General features: G+C 38.2%; 1 protein-coding gene across 4 annotated transcripts in view; it reads left to right on the top strand.

Moving 5' to 3' along the window:
- LOC131534620 (protein inscuteable homolog) overlaps positions 1 to 18,905 on the top strand; it is a 55,084-nt gene extending 36,179 nt beyond the window's left edge. For 3 of the 4 annotated variants that reach the window (XM_058767619.1, XM_058767617.1, XM_058767618.1), the window contains exons 9-13: positions 1,744 to 1,922; positions 15,851 to 15,917; positions 16,058 to 16,213; positions 16,567 to 16,643; positions 18,777 to 18,905. In XM_058767619.1, coding sequence (XP_058623602.1) covers positions 1,744 to 1,922; positions 15,851 to 15,917; positions 16,058 to 16,213; positions 16,567 to 16,643; positions 18,777 to 18,905 — 608 coding nt within the window. Of the gene's footprint in view, positions 1 to 1,743; positions 1,923 to 15,304; positions 15,384 to 15,850; positions 15,918 to 16,057; positions 16,214 to 16,566; positions 16,644 to 18,776 lie in introns of those variants that run through there. The other variant, XM_058767620.1, reaches the window with a different exon arrangement.
- Positions 18,906 to 21,801: the final 2,896 nt, after the last annotated feature.

Genomic DNA, 21,801 nt, shown 5'->3' with positions numbered 1-21,801 from the left:
CAAGTAATCCTGAACACCTTGAGTGAGTGTGACTAGGGCTGGAGCTCAACTCTGCAGGATGGCAGCCCTCCAGGAGCAGGATTGGCTACCACTGATAAACACAAATGTACTTATGCAAAACACCCCAAACACTACGACCACCAAACTGATGAATAGCACCTGTCAGACTGCTGCGGTTAATTAGAGCTGCTGGTTCTGCAACTGATTCCTCATAAACAAATTCAAAGAAGTAAAAGTCAGTGTCAAAATGATTAAGCCATTAAGCGATTGAGCTCAAACTCAGTACTACATACCTCAAGTTATTTGCATTGGTTGATAGTAGGACTTTGTGTGTACTTAAACTACTGCTGTAGGATTGCTGCAATTGTTTTAATGAAACAGCAGATACTTTAGCATGCTAGGTAAACCAACCATCTGCACATACAGTACTTGTCTGACAGAAAATATGCCTCATCATTTTTCATACCCATCCTCCTCTTACACTGAACAAAATTGCCCCCATTTTTCATGAGCTGAACTCAAAGATCTAAGACTTTTTCTATGTACACAAATGGCCTATTTCTCTCAAATATTGTTCACAAATCTGTCTAAATCTGTGTTAGTGAGCACTTCTCCTTTGCCGAGATACTCCATCCACCTCACAGGTGTGGCATATCAAGATGCTGATTAGACAGCATGATTATTGCACAGGTGTGCCTTAGGCTGGCCACAATAAAAGGCCGCTCTAAAATGTGCAGTTTTATCACACAGCACAATGCCACAGATGTCGCAAGTTTTGAGGGAGCGTGCAATTGGCATGCTGACTGCAGGAATGTCCACCAGAGCTGTTCTTCAGTGATTCTGTTTGTTAACAGCAGGTGTTCATCACTAATGCTCAATCAGCACTTAATTACTCACTTAATTACTTAACTGCAAGTTTTAAAACTTACATGGTTTAAGCCAAGGGGAATTGGTTTACTCAAACGGTTTGAGTTACCCTAACTTGTTGGGTTTTGCAGTGTGGTTTAAGGCAATCAGTTTCCTTAAATGGTTTGCGTTAACCTAACTTGTTGGGTTTTTAAGGCAATCGGTTTAGAGTTACCGTGACTTGTCGGGTTTCACAGTAGGAGATGCATAGGCTACGAGTTTCTTTCCTTTCTTTTCCCCCCCACATGAACACAAGCAAAGATTTTAGAAACAAAATACTAGTATGCAAGTTCATGGGTTCCTAAAAGTTGAAGGGTCAAACAGCACATACAGCAATAACGACAGTAATCCATACAAACCCAATGGATTAATTAATGTCTACTGAAGCGAAACTGTAGAAAAAAACGACCAACTATCACCAGCGCATGCATAAGAGCTGTAACGTCATATAAAGCATTTTCTAAGTGCGATGAGAATCTCATGTGAGAAATGCCGTCCCTTATTCCTCTCACAGTGTAAAGAGTGTAGGTATCTAACTGGATGTAATGTTTAGTCTGCTCAGTCTGTTCCCTGGTATATGTTTTGTATTTGTTATTATATTTCTCCTTTTAAAAAACTCACTGCATACAGATGCAGCTCTCCTTCATTTTTGTGTTTCACCGGTTTCAGGTAAATTTTTACCTTTTATTAAATTTTTTTCAGTGAGCCAGTTCTAATTCAAATGAATTACTTTAAAAAGAGTAGCTTGCTTTTGTAATTTGACAAGCTACAGTTTTAAAGAAGCTTACCAAACAGTGGCCAGTTTTTCACCTTTTCTTCTTGCATCTGTGTCTGCAGATCTGTGTGAGAGTGCTTCCTGTGGTGAAGTATTTCTGTTGGCCTCAGCAGCACTGGCAAACATCACATTCTTTGATAGCATGGCATGTGAAATCTTGCTGCAGCTCAATGCTGTTCACATCCTGCTACAGGCCTGCAGAGACCGCCAACGTGTCGACACGCCATACTCAAAAGACCAGGTACTGAGATTTCAGACACATAAATAGACCCCATTTGTGAAATTAAAGAGTGTGCTACTTTAATTTTGCATGTTTGTAGTTAGTGTTTATAGATCCATTCCTCTTTCCTTAATTCTGTGATTGACTTGGTTGTCATTTTCACGCTAAAACCGTTTCAGTAATAACTGAACTGACCTCTGGAACTGACATATGGTAAGGGGTATTTAGTTTCTGACATGTGCTGTAAGCGGTAGACCAATCACAACAGAGCAGAGTAGGGCTTGCAGAAATTAGGGGTTTAGAGAGTGAATCGTTGAACAAATCATTTAGACTCTTTGAGAAATTAGGCGATGTGCAATGTGAAAATTAAAGTGTTTTTTTGTTGAAATTCAGTTTCAAATTTATTCCAGGGATTACATGGCCACTGACATGGCAGATAATATTTTCTCCATTCCATGATATATATATACACAATGCCAATCTTCACGCATACCCCAAATCACAAACACCTGACACATCAATACAAACATCACCAACAAGAACAAGATCACCAAAGTATTTCTTATGCAAATCCTCATACAAGGAGCAATCATACAGAAAATGCTTCTCATTTTCTATCACAGAAATATTTGATGTTAACTTACAATAACTACATATTCTCTCTGCCATTGGTGTATTACACCATCTGCCTGTTTCTAAGCAAGATGATGACTTGAACAATTAAAAAGGAACAATGATCGTGCTAGTTGCATGTTATACACAGACGCAATGTAGCTCTCTTGTATCAAAGAGGACTTGCATTGTGAATATATATTTAACTTATTATTTTCCAAAACTGATGTATACCATGCCTCATGTACTTTTTCTGTCAGTCGTTGGTTAAGAATAGCTGTAAATGTTCTTATATCACCTACACTTCGAGTACAGCAGAACTCTAATACAAGTAGCCCATGTTTTTCTACCTACTTCATCTAATTGAAAAAGCATATTATACAATTTTCTTGGATAACAATGATTAGACATTGACACTAGTTTTATACAATACATGATATATCTTTTCATATAAGAAGTGGACAATACAAATCTACCCAAATCACCCAAGACAGCTACATTGCTCACACTTGTACTGATACACAGGAGTTTTTTTACAAAAAGATACCTGAACATTTTCAATACACTCCACTTGTTTAAAACCCCATATCTCAGATCCATAATAAAGTTTAGGTGCAACTATGCGATCAAACAAATACAAGGATTGATTGCAGCTGATTTTATTTTTACGAACAAACCTTAGCGAGGAAAGCATTGCTTTCTTGCCTTGGCTTGCTAAAAGTTGTCGGGTTTTCCACCATGACAATTTTGGTATAAACCACGTACCCAGATATTTGTAACAATTAACCACTTCAATCTGTTCACCAGCAAAATACCATTTTTCATCCTCATTTAGAGAGCCCCCTCTTCTAAAAAACATAATTTTCGTTTTACTCAAATTCACTCTCGTACCATAAAGATTACAACATTTTTCCAGCTGTTCAATCTGTTTCTGTAACCCTCCAATTGTATCTGCTATATTAGCCATATCATCAGCATATAACAAAGTCTGTACTTATGTGATACTTTCAATTTGAATACCTTTACAATTTTTCTTTAACATTGTTATATATTAATTTAAGAAAAGAATAAACAAAAGTGGACTCACCATGCAGCCCTGTCTTACACCAATGGTGCAGCCAAAATACTCTGTTAGACCATTGGTTCCTCTCACACATGGTTTAAGTTTAGAATACATAGATCTCAATGCACTAAAAACTTTTCTGCCAATGCCATTCTTAATGAGAGTGAAATACAAAAGATAATGCTGTCTAAAGCTTTAGAAAAATCAATAAATATGCAATACATCCTTCCTTTTTGCTTTGTAATATATTTTTCAACCACTGACTCTAAAATAAAAATATGATCTATTGTAGAATAACCTGATCTATACCCTTCTTGCTCTTTATAAACCATATTATTTACTTCTACATAAGATACTAATCTACAGTTCAAGACCTCTGTAAAACTTTTACCAAACACATTAAGCAATGAGATCCCCCTATAATTTCCTACATCATTTTTATCACCATTCTTGTATAGCGGACAAATCAGAGCCTCACACCAAATCTCTGGGAAGTCCCCTGTATCTAATATTTTGTTATATAAAGAGAGCATTATAGGACATAACGGCCCGGTTTCACAGACAGGGCTTAGACTAAGCCAGGATTAGGCCATAGTTCAATTAGGACATTTAAGTCATTTTTATAAACATGCTTGGAAAAAAACATTACTGGTGTGTATCTTGAGACAAAACAAAGGCACTGATATATTTTAAGATCAGTCAGTGCAAGTTTATTTCAGTTGAAACAGCTAAGACTTACATTTTAGTCTAGGACTAGACTTAAGCCTTGTCTGTGAAACAGGGGGGACATATGTGGTGATCTCAATAATAATACCGTCTGGTCCAGGGGCCTTTCCATTACTCATTGACATAATAGCGTTAAAAATCTCATTATAAGTAAATACTACTATCTGAAATGTCATCTTCATTAAATAATGCAACTTCAAGTTTATTCACACAATCTGTGACAAAGTTTTCAAAGTCAGCATCTGTATTAAATTTTGAATCAGATAATAACTTATAAAATATTCTAGTTACTTATGTGCGATATTATTACAACCCAAATTCCAGAAATGTTGGGACGTTTTTAAAATTTGAATAAAATGAAAACTAAAAGACTTTCAAATCAAAATAGCCACTATTTTATTCACAATAGAACATAGAGAACATAGCAAATGTTTAAAAAGAGACATTTTACACTTTTATCCACTAAATGAGCTCATTGTATTGCTGTTTATGGAGTGTCAGATAGCTCTCCAATTTCATTAAAAACATCTTAATTTGTGTTCTGAAGATGAACGAAGGTCTCACGGGTTTGGAACGACATGAGGGTGAGTAATTGATGACAGAATTTTCATTTTGGGGTGAACTAACCCTTTAAGTTAAATGACATCAGGTCTGTAACATTAGTTATAAAAGGGATGTCTTTGAGAGGCAGAGTCTCTCAGAAGTAAAGATGGGCAGGCGGCTCTCCAATCTGTGAAAGAGTGCATAAAAAGATTGTGGAATACTTTAAAAACAACGTTCCTCAATGTCAAATTGCAAAGGCTTTGCAAATCTCATCATCTACAGTGCATAACATCATCAAAAGATTCAGAGAAACTGGAGAAATTTCTGTGGGTAAGGGACAAGGCCGAAGACCTTTGTTAGATGCCCGTGGTCTTTTGTTATATTTTTAGTTTTATTGTATTTTAATCGAGGTCTTCACTGGGGATATGTCTCTGGGGGTCATCTGGGTGTCCTGGTCTCCGCTGACGATCAGGGCTGTAGACATCATCTCTTGGTGCTGATCCACCATCTGATCGGATACGGACTGAGAAACAGACTAGGAAAGAAACAGACAAATATTAGCGTAGATGCCATTCAACTTACGATGTAACGAGTACATTGTGTGTTATGGGGAGTGTTCCCGGTTCCGGTTGATCTAATTAATGCAGCCTACAAACATCGCAGGGGTTTTATCATTAATACCTGTTTTTTTGGATAACGTTATATGAAGCACCATTACTTCGAACGAATTATACTTGAAACCCGACCTCTGAGAGATACTGAAAATATTGCTATAAATTGTAGAAACACCTCCCCATTTACTGTCGGTAAACACAATCCGCCGTGCCATCTGCAGATGCCAACTAAAGCTCTATCATGCAAAAAGGACGCTATATGTGAACATGGAAGCGCCGTCGTGTCCTGTGGGCCAAGGTTCATTTAAAATAGACTGTTTCAAAGTGGAAAAGTGTTCTAGACTAGTCCAAATTTTACATTCTTGTTGGAAATGACGGATGCCGTGTCTAAAAAGGAGGGAGACCTTCTAGCGTGTTATCAGCGTTCAGTTCAAAAGCCAGCATCTCTGATGGTATGGGGGTGCATAAGTGCATACGGTATGGGCAGCTTGCATGTTTTGGAAGGCACTATGAATGCTGAAAGGTATATAAAGGTTTTAGAGCAACATATGCTCCCCTCCAGGCGACGTGTATTTCAGCAGGACAATGTAAAACCACATACTGCAGCTATTACAACAGCATGGCTTCATAGTAAAAGAGTCCGGGTGTTGAATTGGCCTGCCTGCAGTCCGGATCTTTCACCTGTAGAGAACATTTGGCACGTCATTAAACAAAAAATGTTTAACCCTGCCTGTATTTGACCACGTTTCTAATAAATGCTTGCAAATGGATCCTCATGCCTCATGTCTCGTCGGCTCCGTTACAGTCAGAATGATGAGCTTTGTAAAAATCGATGCGTTTCAGAAAGGCAGGGGATAGAGGAACATATACAGGTGCATCTCAATAAATTAGAATGTCGTGGAAAAGTTAATTTATTTCAGTAATTCAACTCAAATTGTGAAACTCGTGTATTAAATAAATTCAATGCACACAGACTGAAGTAGTTTAAGTCTTTGGTTCTTTTAATTGTGATGATTTTTGCTCACATTTAACAAAAACCCACCAATTCACTCTCAACAAATTAGAAAACTTCATAAGACCAATAAAAAAAACATTTTTAGTGAACTGTTGGCCTTCTGGAAAGTACGTTAATTTACTGTATATGTACTCAATACTTGGTAGGGGCTCCTTTTGCTTTAATTACTGCCTCAATTCGGCGTGGCATGGAGGTGATCAGTTTGTGGCACTGCTGAGGTGGTATGGAATCTTTAAAAAGCTGGTAGCATGAAGTGCTCCAAAATTTCTTGGTAAACGGGTGCAGTGACTTTGGTTTTCAAAAAACACAATGGACCAACACCAGCAGATGACATTGCACCCCAAATCATCACAGACTGTGGAAACTTAACACTGGACATCAAGCAACGTGGGCTATGAGCTTCTCCACCCTTCCTCCAGACTTCCTGCAGGTGTTTTGAGTTGAGTTGATTAGCTGACTGGCATGTCACCATATTCTAATTTGTTGAGATAGTGAATTGGTAGGTTTTTGTTAAATGTGAGCCAAAATCATCACAATTAAAAGAACTAAAGACTTAAACTACTTGATTTTGATATTCTAGGTATTTATTATCAAATGGCCATAGTTTTGAGATCGCAGCAGACGTGAATGGCTATAGTGTGATAAGAGCTCGCTCAAGTACTGAGGAGCTAAACCATTCAGGGCCTTATAGGTAATTAGCGAGATCTTAAAATAATATGGTCATACTTCCTGGTTCTAGTAAGGACTCTAGCTGCTGCATTTCGAACCAGCTGGCGTTTGTTTATTAAACGCGCAGAGCAACCACCCAATAAAGCATTACAATAATCTAGCCTCCAGGTCATGAACGCATGAATTAATGTTTCTGCATTTGACATTGAGAGCATAGGTCGTAATTTAGATATATTTTTAAGATGGAAAAATGCAGTTTTACAAATGCTAGAAACATGTTTTTTGAAGGAAAGATTGCTATCAAAAAGATAGCTCAGGAGAGAGCAAGGCCTAAAATAACAAACAAAACGATTAACTAACTAATTTTGGGAGCAGCTAACTTACCTTAACTCCCTAACTGAACCAAAAACAGGGATGAAAGTAGTATCCAAAGAAAAAGGCACTCTCTCCCTACAGCTTCCCTTTTAAGTCACACCAATATACAGGAAAATAATATATTATCTGCTACTTATCTTAAGCTTTTCAACAAAGCAAAAACAGGGTCAGGTGTTATCTCAAGACACAGCTCACCATAGAAGCACTATTAGCCACTTGCTAATACACAACTCAAAATCTGAGGGTAACAAATAACAATCCACTAAAGCAGCAGTCCCCCACTCTGCGTATTTTGCATGTCTCTCTTTGTTAACACACCTGATTCCTGATTCAGATAATCTGCTTGTTAGAAGTAAGCTCCGTGCATGAACTGTGTTCCGATTGACATGGTTGCTACACAGTGTTCATTGCTCCCTACTCCCTGAGCAGGGAAAATCCGTTGAAGTTTACTTCATTTCAGAACATTCATTCATGGATTTGCGCTGCGCAATGTCTGCTGCGCGGCGCAAGGACTGAAATTGAGAACCGCTGCAGGAGTGTGTCTTTCTGCAGCAAACACTGGAATGCCATCATATATTCCACTCTCACCCTGCATCCCAATGTTCATACTATCCATCCTAAATAGTATGTGAGATTACAATAAGTGTGTCCCAAAGCATAGTATGTTGAAAAGAGTATGCCAAAAGTCCCGGATGGTCTACTATTTCGGGTCGATTTTTGAAGTTTGGATCCGTACACACTCTAATGGCTAAAATTGCCCACAATCCATTGTGCTTTGGGATGGATTCGGTCCAGAACTACAAACACGTATAAAACACGTTAGAAAAACTACAAACGTGGCGGATGCGTGCGATCGACGGTTAGCTAGAGAAGTTTGCAAAAAGGGGTTTGAGTTACTAATAAACAACATTTAACCTGGTAAACAATATTTATTTATTGTTATCCATGTTATATCTGCAACAGCAATGTGAACGTTTATAAACATCCATTTGGTCGTTAACTTTTAAATGCGTCATTATGCATAAAATATGAGCAGAGTTCTCCGCATGAAAGACGGCGACTGGCAGATCAGCAACCTTCTTTTCTCTCTAATACGGTAGGAATTTCAATTAAATGTGGACGATGTTAACTGTGACAAGATGATTGACAGGCCATTTTACAGTGACAGGGTGCGTGTAACAGACCCTGCAAACAAGCCTGCACTGGCCCTTTACAGACTGCCAGTGCAGGGCCCCTGAGGATTTGCTCATTGGCAAAACGTTGGCCCCTTAGCACTGGCTCTGCATGGGCAGCCCTCACTTAGCCTCCAGGAAGCCCAAGCGCTGTTTTATTGAAAATAATAAAGTTTGAAGTCACCATTACGGAGGTAAGCACTTGCTTTATTTGGGTTCCTGACCCTTGACTTTTTCATTTAAGTTTTATTTTGCTGCTGTAACTGTGTGTTTTTGAAACACATTTGTTATAGCAAAAGATGCAAGAAAAAAAAAACTGATTTGATGATTCAATCATCATCTAGTGGCTTGTTTTTCTGATCTCACCCAGAGTTTGATCTCTGAGGACATTATTTAGGTTTAATTATTTCACATTATAGTAGCTCTAGAAGAATACAATTGCATGAAATTTTGTCCAGAAACACAGTGATAGGAACCAGATAAACATTAAAGTTAAGAAGTCAAGGGTCAAGAGCCCAACTAAAGCATTATTTTCAATAAAACAGCGCTTATGCTCCCTGGAGGCTAAGTGAGGGCTGCCCATACAGGGCCAGTGCTAAGGGGCCAACGTTTTGCCAATGAGCAAATTCTCAGGAGCCCTGCACTGGCAGCCCTAAGTGGGCCTGTTCTTCCCTATATAAAAGCCTTGGCCTTGTTGGTGTGGTTGTTGCTTGTTTGCTCTTGATTGTTTTGTTTTGTGTTGTTAGTTGTGAGACTTGTTCTGTCTGGCTCTATACCATCTTGTGTACTTATTTTTCATTGTTTTATATACTTTTCCTTTCTTATGTTAATAAATATTTCTGTAGCAACCTTATCAACCGCATGTCCTCCTTCCATTTGTTACGGCTTTGAGCCGGTCATGACAAATGTGGGGGCTCGTCCGGGATTTGAACTCGGGACCTCTCACATGTCGTGCCCAAAAACAAGGTAGTTTGAACTGAACCCAGTACTTGCCTGTGCAGCTTCCCGAGCCGCCATCAATAACCAAGGTAAACCAGCCTCCTAATATTTCCCCATCTGAGTACAATATGACCTCAGTAAAGACTTTAACGTTTGATGAAACCTCTCCAGTGCTCCCTGACTCTGAGCATGTTAAGCACCGGAGAGGTTGTGTTGAATGTAAAGTTGTTGCAAACTCTCCATGTGGGACCCACTTTCGAACCAACAACCCTCCCTCCAGGTAATACCCAGAAGAAAGATTGACAACTGTGTCATAAGGGACCATTCTATCAAACAACTCAACAAGAGTAGAGTCAGCTTTTTGCTCCTTTATCAAATCATCCTGTGACACAGACAAAACAGAAGGGATTTCTAGAGTTTTACTCACCAATTTTTTGGACTCAAGTTTAACATCAGCTTGTGTTTTTCTCATAGATTGAGTTATCACACACGATGGCAATGCATTCAAAGAGTTTTCATCACCGTCTGATTTAAAAGCCATCGAAGAGGATGTAACCACCAAATGTGGTCAATCATTCCACCAAACTCGTTCACCAGCCAAGTCATTTAACAAGATTACCTGTATTCCTTCCACAGGCAAACAGGAGCGTACAGCAACTTCCACTTCACCCTGGATCAAATCAGATTGCAAAGCAAGTTTGTGAAGTAGAACAGACATAACATTTAAACCAATGCCCCTGATCAAAACATTACTTCCAGTATATGACTCAGTGGAAAAAGGCACTAGACTATAGAACAAAAGTTTCTGATGATCCTGTATCACGGAGGATTTTAACTGGTACATCTTTTGCAGAATTAACCAATCTGACAGTACCTTATCTGTCGTGCCTATATCTTACAATATGTCAGTGTCATTGTTTTGTGTCAAGATGCACACCTTAATGTTTTCTTCTAAAGCCTTTTTGTAAAAGTTGAATAAATAACTTAATTTAACTAAGGCCTAGTCCTGGCTTAAGCTAAGCCCTGTTTGTGAAACCGGGCCCTTATCTTTTGATTTTCTATACCCTTCAAAATTATCATTACTATAACAACTACCAAATGCTATATTCAGAATCATCACACTCAATGTAATCACATTCATTACAAGTTCTAGCATTATAGTACCCGGCAATGATTAACTTTACGTCTTCTCCAACTTGATCCAACACATCTAGAATTTTATTTTCCAAAGAACTAATACCATTTTTCTCTTCTCTATCTCTATATGAACTAGATCCCTCAGGGAAGAAATAAGTAAAAGTAAGAACAATGTTGCTTGTTGCAGTTGCTTGTTCACAAATCTGAGAAAAATATTTCACAATAGAATCATGTACATAAACACAGATACCTCCAATATTACGACCAAAATTTTACGCTTATGTACAAGACAAAAAAATGTATAATCAGCCAATAAATGAAAAAAACTCAGTCTCATCTTGTAACCAAACTTCACTGAAACAAATAATAGAGTTACCCCGCAATGTGTCCAATAACTCACTATTGTTGACTTTAGTCTTTAACCCCTGAACATTCCATGCGATTATAGTGAGTTCATTTGGGCTGAGGCCATCCTTCATTGTTTAATCCAATTTCAACCACAGACTCAGACTCGGTGTCATAAGTAAAAACTCTACCGTCCACAAGCAATTCATCAAAACGAAGTGATATCCGTATATTTGGTTGATTTTGACGTAGAGTTTGCATGTAGTTAACCAGCTTTCTCCTTATTTCACGTACCCGAGCACTAAAGTCCTCCGACACCCGAATTTGGCCATTTATTCCATCATCTTCAGTGTTACTTTGTTCAAGCCATTCCCATGCTTTCTGTCGTACTTTCTGTAGTATCTCTTCCTTGTCCTTCCACCTGCTGAAAGTGTGTGGTGAGTGCGTTCAATCGGGAATTCGACATCGCTTTTGGCTCTGCCCAGATCAAGATGTTCAGTAACATGGTACCGCACCTTTTCTCACTTTCTTCCCATGTTTCTCGATCCGACTCCGGGATGCCATAAAAGTCTTGATTATCCCATCTATTCTGATTTTCCATGCGCTCATGCCTTTCCCGAAGTTCAGTGTTTTCATGATCAAGTCTCTCGACTGTCAACAAGTTCTCTTAAAGGGGACCTATTATGCAAAAATCACTTTTATAAGGTGTTTGAACATAGTTGTGTGGCTGCAGTGTGTGAAAACAACTAGCCTATAATGTTAAAAATCAACCCACTCATTTTTTTTTGTAAAATCAATATGTGACCCTGGACCACAAAACCAGTGTTAAGTGTCAATTTTTTCAAAATTGAGATTTATACATTATCTAAAAGCTGAATAAATAATCTTTCCATTGATGTATTGTTTGTTAGGATCTGACAATACGTGGCCGAGATACAAGTATTTGAAAATGTGTTCTTAACAATGCATATTACTAATCAAAAATGAAGTTTTGATATATTTACAGTAGGAAATTTACGAAATATCTTCATGGAATATGATCTTTATTTAATATCCTAATGATTTTTGGCATAAAAGAAAAATTTTGACCCATACAATGTGTTTTTTGGCTTTTGCTACACCCCAGCGACTTAAGACTGGTTTTGTGGTCCAGGGTCACACACAGTATATTATGAACAGTCTCTCCAAACGAGCTATTTCAGATTCTCCCTCTGTTCACGTCACAGAGGGGAAAAGTCCCGCCCATTTGTGATGCTCTCTGACCTATTAGCATAAACACAGCCCTGAGTGAGAAGCTGCGGTCCGCCATTACTAGAGATATATACAATATCAGCACCAAAGAGGCTTTACAAGTGTTGTGTTTTGGGATGCACTAATGAACATATGAGTCGCCACAAACTCCTCCCATCTGAGCCAAAGACACTGTGGTTAAATTTCATTTTCAAAGGAAATATCCTGGAAAACATCGGTAAAGTCCCCTAAATGTTTAGGAATCAATACCAACGCTTTGTGCGCGAACGTCAGCTCCAGACAAAGCAAGTATCACGCGTTTGTTTTCCAAATTGCCTTCTGAAAGAGCTTCTTGGCAATCTGTAAGGATAATTGCTAAAGCTATCATTGTCTCTGTCTGTTTTCACTGATGCTGCTTTCAAGTGCTGCCAGAATGATCGGGAATAGGAATGTGGTAGTTAAAAGTTGCAAATGAAAGCAACGCGAGCCGATCGATTGAAGTTGTCAAGCTCATAATCAGAAGAGGGATTTATAAAGTTTGTAATAGCATGAGAGCAGCTATGTTGTTATTTTTATCCCGCCTTGCTCCCCATCTGTGTAATTCATAAACACAAATTTATTATGCACATTATAATCAGATGACAGACTTTGAAACAGAGTATGTTTTCTGTAAAGATTACAGGCTTGTACTAATAGTGGAGTGTTTATTTGCAAAGGCTAGCACTGCTAATGCCGAGCTTGAGCTCTTGAAGCTCCGCCCTCTTCTTCGGGAGCACTAGCTCATTTGCATTAAAGCAACATACTCAAAATCAGTGCGTTATGGCTCATACCCTAAAAGTGGCAATTTTAACAAACTATAAAAAATGTATCTGTGGGGTATTTTGAGCTAAACCTTCTGGGTATATCAGAGACTTATTTTACATCTTGTAAAAAGGGGCATAATAGGTCCCCTTTAAGTCCATAACTTATTTTTGAAGGGATTCAATTTGCGTAAGTGTGTGGGATTCTCTTGGTTCTGTTCCACCTGTTGCTCCAAACAGTGTTGTTTGCCGCGTTGTTCTCTCCGGCCTAAACATCGTGTCTGAAACGCCATGCTTGCCTCTCGCGGGGCCGGGGTTCTTTTCCACATCGCCCGCTAAGATTAAGAGAAAGCAAACAGCTACCGCTAGCCGCAATGCACCAGCAAGCACACCACTATGGAGGATAATTGTGGCAGATTTAAACTTTTCTTTAAACTCTGGCTGAGAATATTGGCCTATTCTCTACCTATTGTTCAATGGTGGTCCCCATGATACTGGAACTTGGTATCGTAGGCACTTTAAGAACTAGGGCACTTTAATGGCAATGGCAACTTTATTTGTATAGCACAATTGAAACAACACAAATTGACCAATATGCTTTACAGTGTCACACAGAAAAACATGCATGACACAAATACTGTATAATAAAATATCACTGATTAATACAGGTGTGTTTTGAGTTGTACTTTAAAATTATGTACAGTAGCTGTGTCTCTAATATGTTTAGGCAGACTTTTCCAAAGGTACTGCTGTAGCGTGATCTCCTTATTGACTCAGATGTGTCCTTGGAATTTTGAGTAACTTCTGATTCGCTGATCTCAAAGTTGATCCAGTCTGATATTCAATTAAGTCGGTGTGAGTCCATGCAAGGATTTGTACACCAATAACAGAAGTTTAAAACCCTGTAATGAACTTGAAGCAAATGCAGAGAGACCAGAGTAGGAGTGGTATGTTCACATTTTTTAATACCCATTAAGAGTTTTGAAAATGAGAAATAGATGACTGACTGAATTATTATAACGCATTGCAACAGTCAAGTCTTGATGATATCAAACCATGGATCACAATTTCCATGTTTTAAGATCTAAAAAACAGGCCAGAAGAGGTTCTAAACCATTTTTTCACGCAGTGTCAAATCCACTTGTACATCATCAGTGCAGCAGTGAAAAGCAATATTACATTTCTTGAAATATTTCCCAAAGGAATCATATAAAGAGAGAATAAAAGAGGAGCAAGGATGGAGCCTTGAGGCACACCACACATGATCATTGCTGATCTAGATGAACAGGCCCCAATATTCACTACCATGCTTCTACCAGTCAGATAGGATTTAAACCACTTCAGGACCTTGCACTGAACCCCCACATACTCCTCCAGCCATGAGAGCACCACTGAATGATCACAGTCAGCAACAAATCATTAAAAACTTTCACATGGGCTGTCTCAGTTGAGTGTTTTTTTTCTCTAAAAATGGACTGGTAGATTACGCAGATCTTATTTTCATCTAGAACGTTATTCAATTGATAGAGCACAACTTTTTAAATTTTTTTATTTCAGATTAAAAATGAAATATGAGATACCGGCCTGAAGTTAGCCAGAGCATTTTGGGTCCAAATTTTGTTTCTTCAACAAAGGCTGCACAAATGCTTGTTCGAACTAAATTTAAACTTCTAAACATCTAAAACATCTAAACTTTTATTTATGATTTGTAGAATACTGGGCCCAATCACCTCAAAAGTCTCAAAAGCCATGGAGGAACCATACCTCTGACCGAGCCAGTGGGCATCAATTTACTGACCACTTCTAAAAACTACAGTATGCTGAGCAGGACTTGAAGATTTATAAGTCATTAGAGAAAAATCCACAGCAATTGCCTCAATCTTATATATAAAATAGTCAAGAAAATTCTCACATAAAGTTGGGGACGAGACAAAATTGAACAGCGGAATGATTTACTACAGTTAATAATATTAAAAAGTCTTTTGGGAATATTAGAATTGTTCTCTATAAGTTCTGAAAAATATCTAGATTTCGCAGATCTTAAAGCTCTCTGAAATTTTGATAGTTTCCTTAAAAATGTTATTTACATATTTAAAATTTAATGTTGAATTTTTACTTGATTACATTTACAGAGAAAACTTATGTTTCATTCGATTTCTCCAGATCCATTTGTGCCTGCAAACAGCAAAAAAAGCTCTGCAGACCGGTTATAGTGATGTCCAGTTTGCGAATGAATCTTTTGGTAAGATTATGACTGAATGCATTTGACCATGTGCTCCCTCACAGAAAGAGAACCGGCTTAAAAACACAGACTAGTTAATCAAAAGGAACTGAACCAGGCGAGTACTAATAAGCAAAGGAAGTACAAGACACAATGACAAAAAAAACAAACAAATAAAAAAAAAAAAACACGGTTCATTGTCTCTCTGATTGTTTGGGGCAGTTTACCCCAAAATTCTCATTATTTACACACCCTCATGTTGATATTTTAAAATATCTCATTGTTTCTGTTTGGGTCACTGGGGTCCAGTGTTGTTTTGGATCATTTTGTTTTGCATTATAAGGATGCACTTTTTTTCTTATTTCCTTATTTTTTTCTTACAATCCCTTTAACTCTTTTTTAAATTGTAGTATTGGAGTCTTCTTATCTGTATGCCATATTTGTTTCCCCAGAATCACAGTAATGACACAATGCTTCATTCCCTGTAGGTTGTGACAATCCTTGCAAATCTTTCTGTTCTGGAGCAGTGCACTGCAGATGTTCTAGAGGAAAAGGGTACGCAAGCATAACATCCCCAAATCAACTATTCAAAGCCAAATATTTTGGTGCCTTCTTACCATTCCTGTTCATTACAGTGTAAATGCAACATTTCAGAGTGACATATAATGTCTGAGTGCTGTGAATGTTTACTTTAGGTATCGAGCAGCTGCTGGTGTTGCTTAATGAGAAGCCATCATCCTCCAGTCCGTCCGAGAGTGCAGCATGCGAGCGGGTTCAACAGAAAGCTGCCGTAACACTGGCTCGTCTCAGCAGAGACCCGCTGGTTGCCCAGACAGCCATACAGCTCAAGGGTACAAGACAACATAACAGCTCAAAACAACTATATCTGACTGTCTTCACACGGCTCATATTTAGCCCAAAAAGGGATTTGGGCACCTTAGGATGTGTCATTGCATTAGATCTCAAAATATAAATAAGCAAGTGTCACCTGCACTCAAACGCTGCACAAGCTTATCTCAGGAAACCTTTCTTAGTATTTGTAGTTTTCTTGCTAGACTGGATGTGTGAAGCTCACACTGACATCTTAGCAGAGGAACCACAGGTGTAAATAAAATACTGTACATAATAGACAAGATAAATCACTTTAGATTGTGAGCAGCAATACTGTAGATGTAAAAAAATGACCCTTTTATTTTTTCCTCAGCTGTTCCTCGCCTCATTGAGTTGTGTCGGTCACCAGCGGAAAGGAACAACAGTGATTCAGTACTTGTGGCCTGTCTGGTAACTAAAGTTAAAAATAATGCATTTGCATAAAACTGTTATATATGCTAATATTAATAATGAGCAGAAACATCTCTTCTCTTTTGCTATTTAAATATACAAATATATTTGAATATACCTGCATTTACAGTGTTGTTAGCTAGCTGTATTCAAAACCTAGCAGGCCATTAAGTTAAGGAGACAATTAGGTACAATTAGCTATTTTTTTAAAAATATATCATTCTTATTCAGAACTGAGACATTGTACCTAAACTTCTGTAAGATGAATTTTAAAGATTTTAAAATATCAGTGGGCTTTCTCAGTTGGTCCCAAAATATTAACATAACCACACACCATAAAATTAGGAGCAGTCGTGGCCCAATAGTTAGAGAGCTGGACTTGCAGGTTCGAGTCAGTTATTTGTACAGTGTAAAAACCATTACGCCAACAGATATACTTTATGTAAAAGTAAAAGTTTGGTTTAAAGGGGTGGTTGACTGTTTTTTTTTCTAGGCTTGATTGTGTTTATGGGGTGCAGTCTAATATGTGTTAGTGCTTCGTTTAAAAAAAAAAAAAAAACGCATTATTTTTCACATAATTTACCTTCCCGTCCCTTCTCTGATAAACGCCCCGATTATTTCCTGGTTTTATGAAGCCCCTCCCTCAGAAATACGCGATTGGTTAGCTGGCCCAGTGTGTCGTGATTGGCTAAACCGCCTCTAGTGCACGTCTGAACGTCCCGCCCCTCGCCTCAGCGGCATGTGCTCCGCTTGTATTGTAAGCAATGGCGTTGTCTATATTGCTTATCATTTTGAGCGCGATTGAGACTCAGAGGATCACGCAGAACCTGTACGGTTCTTAATGGTATGTTTGTTTGTTGTTGTCTCATACTTTTAGATACGCTGTTATTTGTAAATGCTACTGCTTCTGTTAGCTTCTAATATACGGTTTTATCATGATTAAATCTTTAATACAGTACGGCAACCGCACACGCTTCTCATTGCTATGTGAAAATAAGTGTATTCACTGAACTGATTGAGAGCGAGTCAAGTCAAGTCACAATTATTTGTATAGCGCTTTTAACAATGCAAATTGTGTCAAAGCAGCTTTGCATCAGCTTTACAGTATTTAGACAGGGAAATAGTGTGTCGAAACAGTCTCATTCTCCTCTGGCCAGACAAAACCAGCAGTTTAAATCTAGGCTGCAGCAGAGTCAGATTGTGCAGAGGACTCATCTGGTTCCTGTGGTCTTGTCCCAATGGCCGTCTAGGACACAGGGTCTTCACTGGGGCTCAGTCTCTGGGGCTCATCTAGTTGTCTCCGCTGACTTTCATGGCTGTAGAGGTCTTCGAGAGCGAGAGCGAGAGCGAGAGCGAGAGCGAGCGAGAGCGAGAGCGAGAGCGAGAGAGAGAGAGAGAGAGAGAGATGCAGAGCATGTGCAGAGCAGGGGGACGCAAGGAACAGTATTAAGATCCGCTGATTAAGAACACATGATTTTGAAACTTTTGAATCCGTTAGAATCGTTAGAAGACAGAATCGTGATTCATATATGAATAGATTTTTACGTGCACCCCTAGTTTTCTCTTCCTCTTCTCTAAAGCAGTGAAGCATGGCTCTGCCCCCTTTACTGTGTGTTCCAGGGTTTGTCTGGGTTCGTGATGTATCAGACCCGGGAAGTAACTTGTTGTAGTCCCTATGAGCCGTTTTTGAAGGCATTAAACTGCCAGAATTTTAAAAGATGATATCTCCGTTTGCATTGAACTTTCAGCGCTGCAACTTTGCAGATATTGTTTATGCTCAAACAGCAAGATTACACAGTAACTCACATTAAAAAAGTGAAATCGCAATCAACCACCCCTTTAAAGCACTTAATTGATGAAGTTTCACCACTTTCCGTGACCTGTTCTAAAGCAAGAGCTATTTATGTTAACAAAGCATTATCTGACTCTTTACATATGAGATAATTTGATTGATTACAGTGATAATGAATGAAGAACTCACTATTTGTATGGAGTCTGTTAATGTATTAACTACAGTTTATAAACTTTGAATTAACTATAGTTTGCAAATAATTTGTAAGTACTTTATCAGTGTGTATCATAAAGCATTACCGTGTTTTACATTAATTATTATATCATTTGTACCATTGACAGGCTGCTTTGAGGAGGCTTGCGGCTGAATGTCCGGACAGTATTGGGCCAACTGACTATCAACAGCTGATTAAGCCCAGACTGGTGGACTCTTTCCTCTTGTGCTCCAACATGGAGGAAAGCTTCGTCTGAGAGGCTCTCTGAATCTCTGAATTAAAAGGGGGGGGAGGGAGGAAGGGGGGTGTTGGTGGTGGTGGTGGTGGTGGTGGTGGTGGGGGGTGATTTTGTGCAATTTGATCAATGTATTTATTTGTAACCAAAACAAACCACATTGGCTGATCTGAATGTTTTTGTACACAACCTCCAGCCATCTGGTAGAAATATAACATGAATCATGCATGACTGAAATTGTAAAAAGGCCTGAGTATTATTTACATCAGTCAGGGATTTAGAGAAATCATACATAGTACAACAGTACTGACAAAATTAATTAGCTGTAATTGTGCTTGAAGATCCAAACATTTTAAATGTAACACTGTGTACATTTCCTATTCACATGAATGTAAATGGATGTTTGATAATACACGTTGGTTCAGCTTATATAATGCTGAAAACTATTTAAATAATCAGACAAATAAGCATGTCTTGAATAAAGCAAAATTCTATTTAAAATGGGTTTATGTTTAACATCAGTTAGAAATATTGACAGGTCACTATAAAGAGCATCTAACTGAAATAGAATCATTACACTACTCTACATCAGTACACTATTCTGTTAAACTGTACAGTATTCTGTTTTGTTAGCCCTGAGAGCAAAGGTCCGGGGAACACTGAACTAAAAACAAAGGTGTGTCTAGGGATGTCAATAGCGTATGGCCATTCTGTACGGTACAACCCCAATTCCAGAAAAGTTGGGATGTTTTGTGAAATGCCATAAAATCAAGAATATGTTATTTATTCATTCTCTTTAATATTTATTTAATTGACTAAAGCACAAAGAAAAATTCCAACGTTTTCACTGGCCATCTTATAATGTTCAGTTGTTTGGGAATTGAGGATTCTAATTGTTAAAGTTTTGCAAGCAAAATCTTTGTCCAATCTTGCTTGATACAAGACTTCAGATGCTCAGTAGTCTGTGATCGTTGTTGTCTGATTCTCCTTTTAATGATGGGTCATACATTTTCAGTAAGAGCCAGATCTGGACTGTAGGCAAGCCAGTCTAGCACATTCACTCTGTGTCTACGAAACCACGCTTGTAACACATGCAGAATGAGAACTGACATTGTCTTGATCTAATAATCATGGACTTCAGATGTCAAGAAGTCATTTTAATGGCAGTATATATCTCTGTACAATCCCAATATATGCTTCCAGGTCAATGGTACTTTCACATATACTTTCACATATTCTTCCCACTTCTGCCTGCAACTTTTACTTTTTGTCCTGCTCCTGCTAACAAAATCCTGTCAATATGTTTAAATGTGATTAATTGGGACAGGCAGCAGTTTCACTATATTTGCAGCAATTTCTAGTAATTATGAACACATAATGTGCATTGATAACTACGCTGACTACGCTTTACAATAGCATTTTATTCTGGGGAATGAGACAGCATTAATATGTTCTCATGCTCCTTGGCTGTCAAATGTGACCAATAAAATAATTGTACAACATTTTAGATCAGTTCTGTTTAGTAAATATTTTTAGGAGATGTTGGTACTAAATAATATGTGCAATAATTATGATCCATGAATGACTATTTAGAATATAACATTTTCTAATATGCTTATTATTTATATTACAAATAGTTAGATTTTTTTAAAAATGTACATTTAAAAAGTTTCATTACTGACATCAGTGTTATTTTATTCACATAAGCATACAACACCAATGAATATTAATAAAGGCAAGCAAATAAGGAATTTAACCCAATAAAGAAGTTAAATTTGATTGCTAAATTTGATTGGTTGAAAAATTTCAACCCCCACCCGTCTAAGGGACCATCTGGTTCATCCGTCCCAGCGATCGCAAGGAATGTCTGTTTTGGGAAATGTGTTTTTCGTGTGGGTCATTGAAACTGTTATGTGCTTTAAACTTTAAATTGTGAAACTATGTTAAACTGGGGATCAAGGGAAGTCTTTATTAAAGTTTTTCACACACATATCAAGAAAAAACAAACATGTACACGATATGTGCAATGACTGTTTTTCACTGTAAAACAAGTCAAGACAAGCTAGTGTTGATAAACAATTTTAGGACAAGGTTGAAATATCTAAAACAAACAAAACAGCATCAGATACGTTCGTTAAAACAATAAGATGCTTGTCAAAATCTATGTTGCAATTAAAAATTTTCACTGTAAAAGACTGGTGTTTATTTTACAACTGTGTTTGGCGTGATCTAAAAGACGGTTGCGATGACCCTCTATTCATAGGGGAGTGGAACAGTATTACATCTGGAATGCGGTACAGAGTGCTGGGGGATCACGTTAACAAGTACGCTGATGATTACGTTTATATACTTTGTAGCAACCACACTGAAGGTCTACCGGAACGCGCTTGGCCGATATCTGAAGAGGATCATCTCAAATACTATAGCATTAAATTCTTGTTTCAATGGAAAGGTGCACCTGCATTTATTAGACATTCGGAAAGATTGACAAATTGTTTAAGTGGTGCGAGGCGTTTGACAGATACAACAACATAAAAGTGAAATTGTTTCACCCTGAATGGTGCGTGTCCAGCCGGAGAGGTGTTCACGTAGCTCCGCCTACAATCTATAATCATTAAATACAGACCGACAGGACTCTCAGAGGAAATAGACTTTCAAACGCTAACACCGACAACATGACCCAAGAAAATACTTCAACACCTCATAGTTTTGCATGCGATGACGGCGCATCCACAGCGGTCTCGTCTATGGACGACGTTACCTGCCTGAAAAAATTTTGTACCGAACTCGGATACCATAACCTCGCTTTCCTGGCAAAGTACAGACCGCCTCAAGCCGGACCACCTGACGCTACAGCCTCTGACGCAGTTCAATGGGTGCATCGGCGTGACCGGTCATAAAATCATTAAACCAGTTG

Source organism: Onychostoma macrolepis, chromosome 25, assembly GCF_012432095.1.
Source record: "Onychostoma macrolepis isolate SWU-2019 chromosome 25, ASM1243209v1, whole genome shotgun sequence".
Lineage (NCBI taxonomy): Eukaryota > Metazoa > Chordata > Actinopteri > Cypriniformes > Cyprinidae > Onychostoma > Onychostoma macrolepis.
The sequence above is the reverse complement of the archived record's forward strand: the minus strand, read 5'-3'. Positions and strand labels throughout refer to the sequence as shown.